This window comes from Pelobates fuscus, chromosome 7 (assembly GCF_036172605.1).
Source record: "Pelobates fuscus isolate aPelFus1 chromosome 7, aPelFus1.pri, whole genome shotgun sequence".
In the NCBI taxonomy this organism is placed as follows: Eukaryota; Metazoa; Chordata; class Amphibia; order Anura; family Pelobatidae; genus Pelobates; species Pelobates fuscus.
This window is the reverse complement of record NC_086323.1, coordinates 50,424,311-50,441,302: the sequence shown is the minus strand read 5'-3', so window position 1 is coordinate 50,441,302 and position 16,992 is coordinate 50,424,311. Positions and strand designations below refer to the sequence as shown.

Genomic DNA, 16,992 nt, shown 5'->3' with positions numbered 1-16,992 from the left:
TGAATTATGTAGAGCAACAGACTGTGCAATATGCCTTTTATCCACAACTCTAAGTCTACCAGATCCTACAGTAATCCATCTGCCATTCCTAGTATGTCTCTGCGGCAGTGGCTTTGCTGCAGTTCCAGCCTGAGTTTGTTTACCAGATAATTTACAAATCTCAGACTTCAAAAATACAATCTCCTGCCGCAAGATAGAGAACTGTCTACAGATTAGACAACAACCAAACCTCCAAAAAGTGGAACGCGAAACAAATGCATAGCAACTATTACACTGAACTAAGTCTGCCATTCCAATGAGGTAAATAATTTAAATCAAACAAATCTTAACTTTTTATTTATCCTCCTGAATACCTCAGATTACCTCCAGTTTATCTCCAGAATATCTCCAACCACACACACTTAGAAGCAACTCTCTCCAGAATATCTCCAACCACACAAACTTGAAAGCAACACTTAGATGAAGCAACCAAGCTATATTAGCCAAGCTAATGACAACATCCCTTATATACTCCTAAAATCACCACCCACTAGGAATGTTTAACACCTGGGTAGGCCTCTGCTTATTTGCAAACAATAGCTAATTTAAACAGCAATCAATAGCAAGTAGCTAACTAATCAAATCAAATGCCTTATAATTACCAACAGGAAATCAAACCTTGTGCAATCAGTAACCTTTTCCTACAGATGAATCTTACCTGTAACAGTAAAAAAGAAAACTCTTAGACAGTTGAAGCTTCTGTAAAACTCTCCAGAATATCTCCAACCACACACACTTAGAAGCAACACTTAGATGAAGAAATCTAAAGGAAGTGGAACAGTCCAAGCTTCTTAACCACTAAAGCGTGCTGTTGTGGTTATGATGTCAAGAGTGCCGTGGAACGCTCACAATGTAAGGACTAAAACCTTTTAGTAATGCTTTGACTTTCACTTGGGATCTACCAGGCATTACTGCCTGACCTTCTCACTGCAAAATCAAACCTGGAAGCTCCTGCTTAGGACCTTACGTGACTGAGCTAAGCCATGTGGTGCACAGCTAGCGCAATAGCCGAGAGTATCGGTTGGGTACTCTCAAGTACTATGGACTTAGAATATATGAAAAAGGCATGAATCCCAAACCCAGCAAGAGTGAGGGATTTCAGACTGGTAGATTAATTGAAAAGTCAATAATAAGTAAAAGAGAACTACGTACGGCCAACTCCCGCTTGCAGGACTTCTCGCGGGCGGCTCTATTCCTATGGTCCCTAGTCTTGCATATTTTAAGAAGTGCCTTAAAACCCATCTCTTTAGGAAAGCTTATGGCCTCCAAGACTAACCTCTACCTCACATACCTGTCTCTTGCTCTCTCCTAAAGGGCAGCCCCCCTTATTTGACTGCAAATTCCTGTCCTAAAGTGCTTTTCACCCCACCTCCTATAGAATGTAAGCTGGATTGAGCAGGGTCCTCCTCAACCTATTGTTCCTGTAAGTTTTTTGTAATTGTCCTATTTCTAGTTAAATCCCCCTCTCATAATATTGTAAAGCGCTACGGAATCTGTTGGCGCTATATAAATGGCAAAAATAATAAATAATAATAATAACCAATATATCTACAGTAACGTGGTAGGATAAACAACCACATACCCTTCTGGGAACTAGTTAAGGACAATGCATACAAATATGAAGTTAACCTTTAATATGGTCCATAGAAATAAAAGAAAACACAATACAATTGTTCTGAGATTCCCAGCTTGGGAGTGGTAAGCAATTGCCTCTAAGTATGTGGGTAATTTACACCTAACTGCTATCCTGAACACTGTATATCCTATGGATCCTCAGCAATGCATCCAATTGTTGCTGCTTAACCAGGAACAAAGTATCACAGGGGAATTATTCACTAAACAGTGCACTGAGTAGCATCCACTAAGAGGAAAGCTGCACAAAGTGGAGGTGGAGGGCAGATAGGTATAGGGATAGGATACATATGGGGGAGATGTAAAGAGAGATCTCAAAAAGAGAAATGACAGGTGGTCACTACCAATGTACACATAAAGATTCCTGTCTATCCCACTCAAGAGTATATACAGAACAGCTCCTAGGATATATCTTCCTGGGTGTTGAAGCTACAGTGGTCTAAGCATAACCAGTATCTATCTATTTAATAGTTCAATGATCTGCAGCTGTTAGGTAAACACCTTCGTGGGTGTTCTATGCTATAGTGGTGAAACTACACTGTTATCTAGACACCTTCAAATTCAAATAGGGCTTCAGCTCCTAAACAACACCTTTGTGGGTGTTCTAAGTTAGAAAGCTAACCCACACTAGCGATTCGTCCTTCCCTCCGAGTCCTACCAAGACTAAAATACCAAACCTAAAACTAAAGTGATATTGAGTGCATAGTGCTAAAAGTGCTCAAAAGTGAGGAGACAAAATGACCCTGGTACCACCCTCACTGACCTCACTGTTCTAAGTCCAAGTTTATCCTGGACTCAGTGACACTTCCTTTTTATTTTAATAATTACTATGAGCTTAGCCCTGCACTGCTCCCAGCTTCCAGAGAGGAGGTGAGGATCATACTCCAGAAAACTCCAGGTAAGAAGTCATACTGTTGATATACAGTTTGACTCCTTACATTGAGGAGATAACAGGGCACAACTGGCACCCCAATCACTACAGCGCCCAGTAGTGGCTATGGTGCTTGGAGTGTTTCTTTAAGCGATCTCCTGACATTTCAGGACATTTCCTGGTTAATTTCACATTAGAAACATTCACAGCTTAATAGTGAGATTTTTGCTTTGTAATGTTGTTCCCAATAAAATTAGCTGTTCTTCTTGGATTTTCACTTGGATGTCACATTCAAACTAAGTTTGGAAACAAATGTGAAAACTACCCGTAAGGAATTAATTACCTACCCTACTAAATCATGGCTAAGGTTACGTATTCTTTAGTTATCACATATCTTGCCAAATAATGTTTTCAAAACTAATAGCATATTCCTGTGCAGCGTCTTGGAAAAAAGTACTCTTGACAAAGTGAAAAGCAAAACATGTTTTTCATACAACGAAGAAAATCTGTCTTCAAAGTACTCTGACACTGATATGTACTGATATTTATATGCCTTATAAAGAAAATATAATCACTTCAAAGGTGAGGACTCTCATAACAGTTCTGACAATGGCTTCTGTTGACTGTAACTATTTCTTCTAAATATAGCATATCATACTATGAAATAATCCACTTTAAATATGAAGTGATATTATATGTACTCATAATTACGTTATCTACTAAAGTGAGAAGATTTGGTGACTGCAATATTCTGTTATTTTTCTTAATAAAATAAATGTGACTCAGTATTCCAAACTGGTTCCTATAAAGGTCTGGATTTAATATTTGTGACTAAGCTTTTCAAATGATTTCATGTTTTAAATACATTATTTAAAAAAAAAAAATCAAAATATTAAAATATATATTAAAAAAATCAGAATATTAAAAGTTTTTTTTTAAATAAATCTAATTTTAAATGTTTATCCAAAAATATAAAGTAATTTAAAAAGTGTATCCACAAATGTTAAAGGGACACTATAGTCACCAGAACAACTACAGCTTATTGTATTTGTTCTGGTGAGTATAATCATTCCCTTCAATATTTTTGCAGTAGCCACTGTCACAGAAAATGCAGTGTTTACATTAGAGCTTAGTGATACTGGCCACTCCTCAGATGGCTGCTAGAGGTGCGTCCTGGGGCAGTGCTGCACAATATGCAGCACTGCCATTCAGTGTCTCCACCCTCTGCATGGAGACACTGAACTTTCTTCACTTAACTGGGTTCTGTTTCCAGCATGCCATGTTGAACTAAATGTCTATTTACCACAAATGCCAATTTAGTTAGTAATCCCCAAAATGGGACTAGTGTTTAATTGCAATAAGAGCCTAATTCTGATAAGCAGTAGCAAATAATTGTTTTAAAGAAAAAAAACTGTGTAATTAGAAGGAAGAACAACAACTTTATTTACATTTCCTAAACATTACTGGTCATACCGCCTCTATAAATTTATTTTGGTGTTAAACACTGAAATATATATTGAAATGTCATTGTTTTAAGAAGGTATACATAATTGCATTATGCACATCCTTGATCAATGTCATCTTTTTTTTCTGTTCATTTTAATTTCAAATAAGCATTTTTCTTATTCCAAAGTGTTATGAGGGGGAGCAAGAAAGTACCTGTGTAGCTCATGTAATTGTTGTAGGGGGTTCCAGTGTAAGACATCGTCCCACATGTGTCATTCATTGGGTCTGGGTCTCTGCAGAGCTTGTTTTTGGGTGTTGGTGCAGTGTCCGCACACAGATCTCCTGTCTCCATGGAAGGTTCTATCTCACTGCAGGGGTCATCACATGACTCCCGCTCACTTACACCTTTAAATACATGATAAAGACCCAAGGCATGCCCCACCTCATGAATCATGGTGTTGGTATGACCAGGCATTCCATAATAAGCAGGGTTCAGAAGAATTCCACCTGCAAGACAAGGTTTTAGAAAATCATTCTATTGCCTAATATTATAATTTTTTTGATTTTTTAATATAACCTGTTAAGAATCCTTGAAAACAAATGCCCTTTAAATGATTTTCTTTTCCCACTAGTTTGTTTTTATGACATATTGCATGGTGATTTCTATTCCAAATATTAAGCACTCTTTGTTCTATGATGTTTTGTGTACTAATGTGCATGGCCTTTGTTAGCAGAAAGCTGTGTATACTACCTTACTACACCCATGCCCCCTGTGGGACACCCTGTAGCTGTCATTGCAAACAATCTTGCAAGTCTCAAGTGCTGTCCATGGTGCTGACAGTGTTTCAGCATTGAAACATGAAGTGCTAATACCACGTTTGTGTGAAAACATTCTGTTCAGGATTACCTCTTTCGGAGGTCAGTATCCAGACTGTTAAGCATTCTTAAAGACGGCTCGGTAGGTTCATTGCAATATACCACTAACAGAGGCTTTAAAGAAATGTTGTTCAGGGAAATAAGCACGAGAGGATGGACTCAATGGCACTGGGTTAGCAAAAGGTTAGGTATGGTTTGTGACAAATATATCAACTGTCTGCAGCACAGATGGTAAACAAGAAGAAAATATGGAACAGCTGAAACACACGTATGTATGTGAAATCAGAACGTGGTTATTCCATAATGCAGCTAAATACATCCAGCACTGGTGTTTTAAAGAAAAAAAATGAAATAGCCTTTATGAAGTAATTAATTAAAGGGATACTATAGTCACCAGAACCACTACAGCTTATTGGAGTGTTTCTGGGGCATATAACCTGTCCAGGCATGGTCAGAAGTGTAAACACCTAACAGTGTAAACACCTAACATCAGCTTTAGTGGCTCTCCCCATATATGTGCACTGAATCAGTGAATCTGTATGAGGAGATGCTGATTGGTGCATCATGGCCCTTTATCCTATGGGGAAGCATTGGATTGGCTGAGATAATCAAGATTGAATATCTCAGCCAATGAGGAATGTAGCTGCATGGGGACCAGTGCAGCGAGGGAAAAAATGTAATTAAAGCTTCTTATTTTTTATTTCACGCACCCGACATGTATGAAAAAAAATATATAGCGTTAGGAACACATTTATATGTCTAATAGTGTTCCTTATAAGAAAGAGTATGGTGCAACATTGATATCTATTTCTGTGAACTTATCTAGATATGTGCTGTTAATCTGACAAATCTAATACTTTTACTACATGAGATATGAAGCATTTAACATAATATTTCATTAGCACTAGGAGAAGCTACTGTAAAACCAGATTATTCTTTCGGCTACATTTTGCAATTTTTAATTTTAATAGAGGATGTAAGATTATTTCAGACTTCAATTTGGCCTGTAGGAGTCAAATCTAATTTCCTAGAGTTTTTCATTCTCTATTAGGCAACTAAAATTGATAAATTGTTGCTTAATGAATGAGCATGTCGCCATGGCAGAACTGTAGTTTTGCACTGAAATAAGTAAAGCTGACTGAATCGCTCAGTGCAGAACGTATTTCTACCTGCTTGACAGCGGATGTCCGATTGAACAAACAGGTATTGACATCTACGGGTGACATTAAGATCTGAATCAAACTTCCTACCTGTACATGCAAACTATTACATGATCACTCCAAGTGCTATAACCACTACATATTTCAGCCAATACCGGGCAAAGCTCATAAAAAAGGGAGCAGCGCCCAGCTGTACCGAGGTAAGAAGTAGACATGGGTATTCGTTTTTCGAATAAACATGTTTTCGTCAAAATTTCGACCATTAGCCCATTTGTCTGAAAAACGAATGGATAAATAGAAATAACGATTAATAAAATGAAGACCGAATTGCTTATTGGATGGAATTCCATCTGTTCAATTCGCAGTTTCCTTCTATTTATTACAAGGAGAGAGCTACTCAGGTGAGAGGTGAGAACTTGCTGGCATTTCGGATCTGGACTGCCTGTAAGGGCAGGGCCAGTCTGATATGTTTCAGATATGTTCTCTAAGTAATGGCACAAGTGGAGCTAAAACCAGCTTGAGATCTGAGCGGAGACCCACCGAAGAGCAGACTAATCAAGCTGTTGTCTGTTCTCACCTCTCTTGCTATCTGTTTTTTCTCTCCTTAAGTATTTTGTTTTAGTTAGTTTTAGTATAGTTGTCTGAAAGTTTTTTGTAATATTGGTCTTTCAGCTTTTTAGTAAATAACTCCCTAATCCTTGTGGGATTGCCATAAGGATACCACAAGGGAGCTATCTACTAAACAGCTCAATAATTTTGTTCCTTTAAATATGGCAATCACACAGTGGGTACCAATGTAGGTAGTTATCTACTAAACGACCGCAATATGCAGCATGGATAGGAATTTCATTTGTTTAAATGAAATTCTGAAAAAAAAAAAAATTACCAAATTTCATCCAAAAATTAATGAACAAACAGACAAAACTTGGTTCGGATGAAACTGTATTTTATTTTTTTTTTGTTCGAATGTATTTAGACAAAATGAAAATTTTGGCAGCACCCAAGTCTAGTAAGAAGTCAAACTTACAATGGATGGTGACAGTGAACTCCTGGGAACATAACCACTACAGCAAGCTGTAGTAGCTATTCTGCTTGGAGTGTTCCTTTTAACTAAAACATAAGTAATAATCTGGTTAATTTTCTCAGTGTGTTAAAGAAATATTGTAGTAAGCATTTTATATTATGAGGGCAAGAATGTAGTAGGTTTATCAGATAAATACAAAATAAAACAAGCAATACTTATACATATGTTGCAATGATTGTAAATATTATTTTCTTTTTAAGTACGGTAATTCCTGTGGATATTTTGGACCTTTTTTAAAAAACTTCAAATGCTATGATTTAGCACGCCATATTTTTAGTTCAAAGTTACATAATATGGAACTGTCACTTGTATAATTGTTCCTTATCTGAATAACTAATTAAACATTACCTACATGTTGTTTATTTTTATAAAACTATATATTGTTTTATTTATACCATGATCCAGAAAAATGTAAATATCTTTAACCCCCATGGTGCCAGGGTATGACATTATGGTAAGAATGTCCAATTTTGCATGCTTCCATATTGCACTTTCCAATATTAGCCTTGGAGGATAGTACGGTTTAAATGCTTCAATAGTGGCTACTGAGTTGAGAAGTGAAAGTTCCTTTTTATTCCTTAAGAGTATTTTTTTTCTATATTAGTAACCACAGGTTTACACATGATATTCTATAAGACATGCATCTGATGGGTCAATTTGTCCATCTGTCTATCAATCTATTTATAATTCTTAGTTCATATGAGAATGCTGTTTCTACCAGTAAAGCATTAAAAACTATGCGACCTGTGTTTCATAACTAATTTCTAGTAACAATGAAAAATACATTACAAGGCATTTTATCCCTATGTAACATTATCATATATTACCAGGTAAAGTGTTTTTGAGCACACAAATAAAATGATTAATGTTTCAGCATTTCTCTGTTGATGTAATTAAATTTTATCTGCACTGTCCGCTGATCTGGTCATATTCCAGTAAGTTCCTTTCAAGCAGTCATAATTACAGCAGAGTCAGATTGCAATGACTTGAAAAAAAAGAAATGAAATAGAGTGGATGTGACTTGAACGGGGACATTTGAAAATGAATCCAGCTAAAGAATAAAGGTTCATTGTTATAGGTGTCTTTGTAAGCGCTAATACCTAAAGCTAAAATATAGAGGTCTAGTGAAAGTGGTAGCTGAATATTGTGCGAGCCTCTACTAAATTGACAATTGAAATGACAAAAAAGAAAAAGTCTTAAGGTCTATGTCCGCCTTTGCTAGTTTCTGCCATTTTGGACATTTGCAATGTTTGGCAAGGATGAGCCATTTTTTGGTCAATCCATGAGGTCTGGAATGGAAAGGGGCAGATATTTGTATCTCCATTGGTTGAAGCATCTTCTGCACAGCTTCTGGCCCTCTCAGTTAATCGACCAAAGACCAGCACATGATTAAGTGGACATGTGGTAGATGTCGGTGTGAGCAAACAACAAGAATGTTTTTAAAAAGTCTCCTTCAAATGTTCTGCTAGTCTGATGATCTTGTCAGTAATTGTCTAGAGGGGCACTTTTAGGGAAGGCAGCTAGAGGGAAAGATACAGGCTTTGTCATAGGCGTGCGCATGGGGTGTGCCGGGTGTGCCTGGGCACACCCTAATCCCCGCGGCACGCCTATGTATTGAGACCGGCAGGGGAGATCTCAGGATCCCCCCTGCCGGCTCATGCAGAGCCGGCGCTATCCGAGCGCCGGCTCTGCTCTCAGCCTTCCCTCCCCGGCTCACATGCAGGGAGGGAGGCAGGAGAGGACCGGCGGAGCTATTGCCAGCAGCTCCGCCGGGTTCCTCTCGCGAGATCTGAGCTTTGCCGCGGCAACGCTCAGATCTCGCGTGAGTGAACTCTAGGCCTGCGGGGCTAGAGTTCACTCTCCACTGGACCACCAGGGATGATGGATGGCAGCCGCAGCAGGATCCCCCCTCCCAGGCATAAGGTAAGAAGGGAGGGGGGATAACTGATCTGCCTCCACCTCCACTGGACCACCAGGGACAAGGAACAAGAATCCCCCCTCCCCACATAAAGTAAGAAGGGAGGGGGGATATTAAATAATGTACCCCCACCTCCACCCCCCACAATCACCCACACACATACACAGCACACACACACACATACACAGCACACACACACACATACACAGCACCCACAGACATACACAGCACCCACACACATACACAGCACACACAGACATACACAGCACCCACACACAGCACCCACAGACATACACAGCACCCACACACATACACAGCACCCACAGACATACACAGCACACCCACAGACATACACAGCACACCCACACACATACACAGCACACCCACAGACATACACAGCACCCACAGACATACACAGCACCCACAGACATACACAGCACCCACAGACATACACAGCACACCCACAGACATACACAGCACACCCACACACATACACAGCACACCCACAGACATACACAGCACCCACAGACATACACAGCACCCACAGACATACACAGCACCCACACACATACAGCACCTACACACATACAGCACCCACAGACACACAGCACCGACAGACACACAGCACCCACACACATACAGCACCCACAGACACACAGCACCCACAGACACACAGCACCCACACACACAGCACCCACAGACATACAGCACCCACACACATACAGCACCCACAGACACACAGCACCCACAGACACACAGCACCCACACACATACAGCACCCACACACATACAGCACCCACACACACATACAGCACCCACACACACATACAGCACCCACACACACAGCACCCTCACAAACACAAACAGGACCCTAACACACACACAAAACACTACCAGTACCCTCACACACAAACAGCACCCTGACACACAGTACATTTACAGCACCCTCACAAGTGCACACACACACACACACAAACAGCACCCTGACACACAGTACATTCACAGAACCCCCACAATCACCCACACACATACACAGCACACACACACACATACACAGCACACACACACACATACACAGCACCCACAGACATACACAGCACCCACACACATACACAGCACACACAGACATACACAGCACCCACACACAGCACCCACAGACATACACAGCACCCACACACATACACAGCACCCACAGACATACACAGCACACCCACAGACATACACAGCACACCCACACACATACACAGCACACCCACAGACATACACAGCACCCACAGACATACACAGCACCCACAGACATACACAGCACCCACAGACATACACAGCACACCCACAGACATACACAGCACACCCACACACATACACAGCACACCCACAGACATACACAGCACCCACAGACATACACAGCACCCACAGACATACACAGCACCCACACACATACAGCACCTACACACATACAGCACCCACAGACACACAGCACCGACAGACACACAGCACCCACACACATACAGCACCCACAGACACACAGCACCCACAGACACACAGCACCCACACACACAGCACCCACAGACATACAGCACCCACACACATACAGCACCCACAGACACACAGCACCCACAGACACACAGCACCCACACACATACAGCACCCACACACATACAGCACCCACACACACATACAGCACCCACACACACATACAGCACCCACACACACAGCACCCTCACAAACACAAACAGGACCCTAACACACACACAAAACACTACCAGTACCCTCACACACAAACAGCACCCTGACACACAGTACATTTACAGCACCCTCACAAGTGCACACACACACACACACAAACAGCACCCTGACACACAGTACATTCACAGAACCCTCACAAGCACGCACACACAAACACCCTCACCCACATAGTACACTACCAGCACACACACATCACACTAACAGCACCCTCACACAGCACACACACAGCTTTGTGTGTGTGTATATATGTGTATATATAAACAAATTCGAAATCTGGCACTCTACCTTGCTTGTTTTTCTCTTCAAAAAAATGCCTTGGTGCTGCAGAGCGTTGTTATATAGAAAATGAAGAATCAGAGCACTCCAAAGGGCTTAGTGAAAAAATACTTTATCTGTGTGGAAAGATCGACGTTTCGACCCGCAGGTCTTTATCAAGATAACATAACATGCAAACAAGTGTTCTTAAATAACAATGGTAATTAACAAGAAATTACTTACCCCAGTGCGACCGTGGTGCCCCATCACCATGTGTAGCCGTTGTGTAATGATTAAGCTGTGGCCAGTGGCGTGCGTGGCCCAGTGATGACGTAAGCGGTGTGTGTCCAATGAGAATAGTGAAAAGGTATCATGTGTGTGTGGTGACTATCATTACGGGCGCATGCGTGAACACGTATGGCGCGGAGAGACGCGCCGTGATGACGTAGATTATATGTGCCCAATAAAGAATACGAAGAGAGCGTTGTGTATCTATGACAACCACCTACTTCGTGCGCATGCGTAGATCAATAAAACAAAAAGCAATTAAAATCAAGGAAGACATTTTAACAAATATTAATAAGAAAACGCATAGATGCAGAAGTTATTGAATAATCTAAGTTTAAACTGCATATCCATGTCTAATGGTTAACGTGGCATATATGCCGCTACTAGAGGTTATGAAATAGCGTTTTGTAGTAATGGGAACCAGTATGGCGTGTGCCTGCATAAAGAGATGAGTGAAACTCAGAGGGGTCTAGAGAAGTGTGATGTGTATGTACAAGAGGAGGGATTAAGGAGGTATGATCCAAGGTGGATCAAAGATGTGTACGAGTGGTAATAAATCTGGGGAATGTGATCATAGTGAAAGTGGTGAGAATCTTAAAGGTACAGGAAGGGGGAAAGGACGATGTGTGGAGAATAAATGTATATAGGGACCTAACAAGTGTAAAGCCTAAGAACGTAAGCAGTGTGAGTGAAAGAGAAATCCCATTGGGTGATCCCGGAGAGGGTGAAAAAATATATATAGTGTGCCCCGTGATGGTGGATGTATATACATATGTACAGCGTGTGAAGGACTCGGGCCCATGGGTGTGAACCATCTGTAAAGATGCATAGTATAACAAGCAGGTATAGGCTATGGATCAATGTATAGCGCTATGTATATAATGAGGATGAATATGAGGATACAAAAAAAATGGTAAAGCGAACAGTAATAAACAATAGAGATTATTCTTTCTTATTTTTCTTATGGCTAGATAGGAGAGACAGTATTTAGCGATTGTCCAGAAAAGAATGAAATGAAATATATTCGTTAAGGCCTCTGGGGTGGACTGTGTCCAGAGTCTTTATCCAGTACGTTTCGCGTTGGAGCAGGCTTTTGGAACGATCGCCACCTCTGGACAGTGGGGGGATATGGTCGATGGCAATAAACTTCAACGTCGGGAGTCGATGGTTAGCTTCAAGAAAGTGTTTGGCCACCGGTTTCTCCGTTTTGCTGTCTCTAAAAGCAGTCATAATGCCTGAGCGGTGTCCCCTCATTCTGTCTCGTAATGTAAGGTCCGTCTTCCCCACGTAGTAGAGGCCGCAGGGACATGAGATTAAGTAAACAACGTGGTCCGTCAGGCAGGTGATGTGATGTCTGATAAGGTATCGTTTACCTGAGTGAGGGTGAACAAATGATGGTCCTGCAAGCATATGTCCACATGTGACACAATTCGTGCATTTAAAGCAACCCATCTTCGTGTGTCCTATTCTGGTCTCATATTGGTTGGTATAATCACTTTTAACCAAAATGTCCCTCAAATTGCGGTTGCGTCTGAAAGCAATCCGGGGAGGGTGAGAAAATTTGGGATGTAGTGTAGGGTCTGCGGACAGTAGGTCCCATCTATTTCGAATCGCCTTGGCGATCCGATCGCTGGCTGTGTGGTATAAAAATGGTAGTGTAATAGTTGCGGGGTCTTGTGGATCTGTGCCAGTTTGTGGCAGAGATTGATGGAAGATCTCAGTAGCTCTCTGTAATGATCGTTTAAGTGTGTGGGGCGAGTACCCCCTCTGTAGGAACGCTTGTCGCATAGTTTCCATCTGGTGTTTGATGTTCTCTGGATCTGAATTGTTCCGTAGTACCCTAAGGAACTGGGAGATCGGGAGGGATCTCTTAAGTGCACCTGGATGGAAACTAGTGGCGTGTAGCACTGTATTGCGGTCAGACGTTTTTTTGTATAAAGTATGTGTATATATATACATACATATATATATATATATATATATATATATATATATATATATATATACACGTCGCGTGTGCTTGTGCTTGAGGGTGCACACCCTAATGCAATAGGCTGCGCACGCCTATGGGCTTTGTCAGTATTTCCACAGGAACATAATTAAAAAAATGCCTAAAACCTGAGTTACTGATGTACCTCGAGGACTGGGATGGGAACCTTTGATCTTCACCATTCCATTGTATTCATTTATATATTAAAGGACCACTATAGTGCCAGGAAAACATTATAGTGCCCTGAGGGTGCCCCCACACTTATCTTTTCTGCCTAATAGTTTTTTGTTTTTTGTTTTTGAATAATAAAGTAATCATTTTAACAAGACCTTGAGTGCTACTGACTACAACCCTTTTATATAGATAGATAGATAGATAGATAGATAGATAGATAGATAGATAGATAGATAGATAGATGCCATCATACATTATTTTACTGATATGTTAATAGATTAACTTTCAGACAAATTAAAATTAGACAAACCTTAGCACTATAATAACACAAGTTGTATTAGTAAAAAAAACACAGAATTTACCAATCTCTATAGCTTACCTTGGTGGGTAAGCGCCTCTTTGTCCCAAGGCCATGTAGCGGCTCCAGCTAGCTCCTCCCCTGCAGAGCCAGCAAAATAGACATTCAGGAAAACAGTGCCGTTCAGTTGTAAAGCATCTCTCAGCTCTTTCACACTCATATACGCTCTGCAATGGCATAACAGAAAAGAAGAGAAAATAAAATTATCCTAGTTCTACATACTATACATACAATAAAGTAACTAAAGTATCCAACCAAATGCAACTATTCAAATATTGTGGATTATTATTTGCTATTGGTGCTTACAGAAAATAGAGACTGACTTGAAGTAAACCTTATCTTTTCTGCCTAATAGTTGTTAAAATATAAAAATTTTTTTTCAATTTTATTATTATTATTTTTATTATTTTTATATTTAAATGTATTAAAATATTTCAACCAATATGAATTTACTTACATGTGGTATCATAAGGAAATTCCAGTTTTTGATTGTGTGTTGGCACCATCTTGTGTAATTTGCCATTTTTGTTATCACCCAATAATATATTTAAGGAACTTATATTAAAGGATACTAGCCATCAGAACCTCGGCCAGATCATTAGGTTCTCCAAATTGTGAAAGGTCCAATCGGGAGCACTTTTAATTTATTACTATTTTATATACATACTACATTATGAAGTATTATTTGTTGTATTTGGATTTTTCGTGTTGGACATTAACAGGGTTATTTCGTCAAGTTAGAATTCAAGATTAATTCAAATTACATTTTAATATATAAGGTCAAACTAGCTGAACTAGAAAAAATATCTAGGTGAGTTACACTTTTGGTTCAGATACTATAGCCTTAAATTTGATATTCACTTTGAATCCACTGAGAATTCTCACTTTACTGAATAACCCTGTTAAGGATTGTCCCATTTATTAATGGAATTCTTCATACTTGTATATGAAACACTCCACCTTGAGCCTCCCAGCTAAATATTCCATAACTAGGTTGGGTAAATCCAATATAAATCTAAATGTAATATTTTTATACGGATTTAATTTTAAGGTAACGGAGTGCATTCAGGCCAACTACCTGTAAACCAGATAGTGTCCCCTGAACCTAACCTCCAAACCTTACCCAACAATCCCATTGTGATTCAGAACGCATCGAGTTCACTGCAATTGGCTGGAAACGACTGCTGACTTGATTAATCATTTTCCTGGTTCAGCTAAATTTCAAAATGCCTTACATTTAATAAATATATAAAGTGTGTAACATTGCATCTGGTGTGAAAAGGAAAACCCAGCCATCAGCATATTCACAGAATACATTCATTTCATGCTTGATTGAAGTTAAGTTACATTATGCACAAATTAGCAATAAAAATAGTTGTTTATATCTAGTTAGTTTTGTGTATTTACATACACATATATGTATACAAATATATAAAAAATACACATAATTTAAATTAAAAATATATTCTATAAAACTTAAATATACACATATTAGACTGGATCTCTCACCCACAAAACATATGGATGAGGAGTTTATTTTTGGATAGATAGGGATGAGATCTGTACATTAATTTATAAGTTAGGCAGTTAGAGTATTGAAATTTAAATTGACTTTAGATAGATCAGTGATAGGAGGGTGTAGACAAGTAAATACTGAGATGGTGGTTGAGGTTACACAAGAATATTCTTTCTCAGTTGAACATATTTAGTAGAAATAAAATCTACAAAAATATTAGTTCTGACGTAAACTACAGCATCAGATATAATTAGAAATAAAAGAAGTTTGTATAAACATATCTTACCTTCCCTTTGCCTCAGGATCAAAACAAGTCTTTGAACTTGCACCAGCTTCTTGTGGACAACAGTCTCCATCATCATAATCATCTCTGGCTGTATTGCACTCCAAATGACATACACCATCACCCTTCTTTCGGGGGCTACAGGGTCTAAAGCTTTTACAGTCTCCCCCATCATAACCAGTAAGTGGGTGTCTACACTCAGGGTCACACAAATCATTCCCTACCCTTCCTGGTTCACACCCTGGTAGCACAACTCGATTCCGCAACGTAGAATTATGTATCTGGTGCACATTCAGTTTCCAGTGAATGCCATGAGCACTGTATGCCTCTGTCAGGGCTTGATGTTGCCTGGAGATTTGTTCAGTACTAACAAGTGGCCTGGAGCCATCATTTTCAAATATATTAACAACACGATAATGCACCTCTCTTTCCCATTTTATCCCAGGTCGGCTATAGCCAGAAGAGACATCAGGCAAATCACAAGAGGTCCTCCCACAAGGAGGAAGTAGGAAGGGAGACATTAGGTCCATTTCTGGTATAACATCTTTTCTAACTTCTGTAAGTCCCCCATCTTTATAAGGAGCCCAAATATTTTCTGGCAGAATGGAATTTAATGGTCCTTTTTCCCACTCTCTGTATGAAATCTTACTTAGAGCTTCTGCTCTTAACTGATTCTGACTTCTAGGTTCTGGCCAAAGATGAAAGGAGGAGAGATGGCCACGAAAAAAATTACCATTTTCTGAGTTATCACCTCCAAGCATGAGACATCTGCATGAAGAGATGAAGGGGCTGTGGAGAGAACCCATTTGGCCATGTACCTTTGAAACCTGAATACCATTTATATAGAGTAAAATGGTATGACCATCATAGCTGGCAGCTACGTGGGTCCACATATTTGGTTTGTATCGATGTGGAGACATCACGATGGTAGCATTGTGAGCACGGTCAGTGCGTAGGGAAAAGTAGAAGCGTGCACCTTTCTTTGCATTACCATCTGCTAGACGTATTCCAAGAGACCATCCACGGTCGCTTATAACGTGTGAGCAATTGTCAAACATACCTGTTATGGAACACAAAGAAAAATTAAATAAAAAGCTTTGCATACATGATCGAATACATTTCAAATATTTTATTTTTCAGGAGTTGAAGATGGACATTCCAAACAAAGTGGTTGTAGTTAGAAAAAAAAAACACAGGAGTATTAAATAATTACATATAAAAACAATAACATACGTAGCAATAAATAAGAGATAGACAAATAGATAGGGCAAGGGTCTCCTGTTGTGTCCTGTGTATACTGTTACTGAAATTCCTGAATTGGCGAGTGACAAAATGTTGTCTTTGAAAATGTGCTGT

At 39.7% G+C, this 16,992-nt stretch overlaps 1 protein-coding gene across 1 annotated transcript in view; it reads right to left on the bottom strand.

The window, feature by feature from the left end:
• Positions 1-16,992, bottom strand: part of PAPPA2 (pappalysin 2) — a 166,595-nt gene that overhangs the window by 92,826 nt on the left and 56,777 nt on the right. The window contains exons 2-4 of the mRNA XM_063428239.1: positions 15,640-16,696; positions 13,859-14,004; positions 4,202-4,495 (exon numbers count right to left, since the gene is read on the bottom strand). Coding sequence (XP_063284309.1) covers positions 4,202-4,495; positions 13,859-14,004; positions 15,640-16,696 — 1,497 coding nt within the window. The remainder of the gene's footprint in view (positions 1-4,201; positions 4,496-13,858; positions 14,005-15,639; positions 16,697-16,992) is intronic.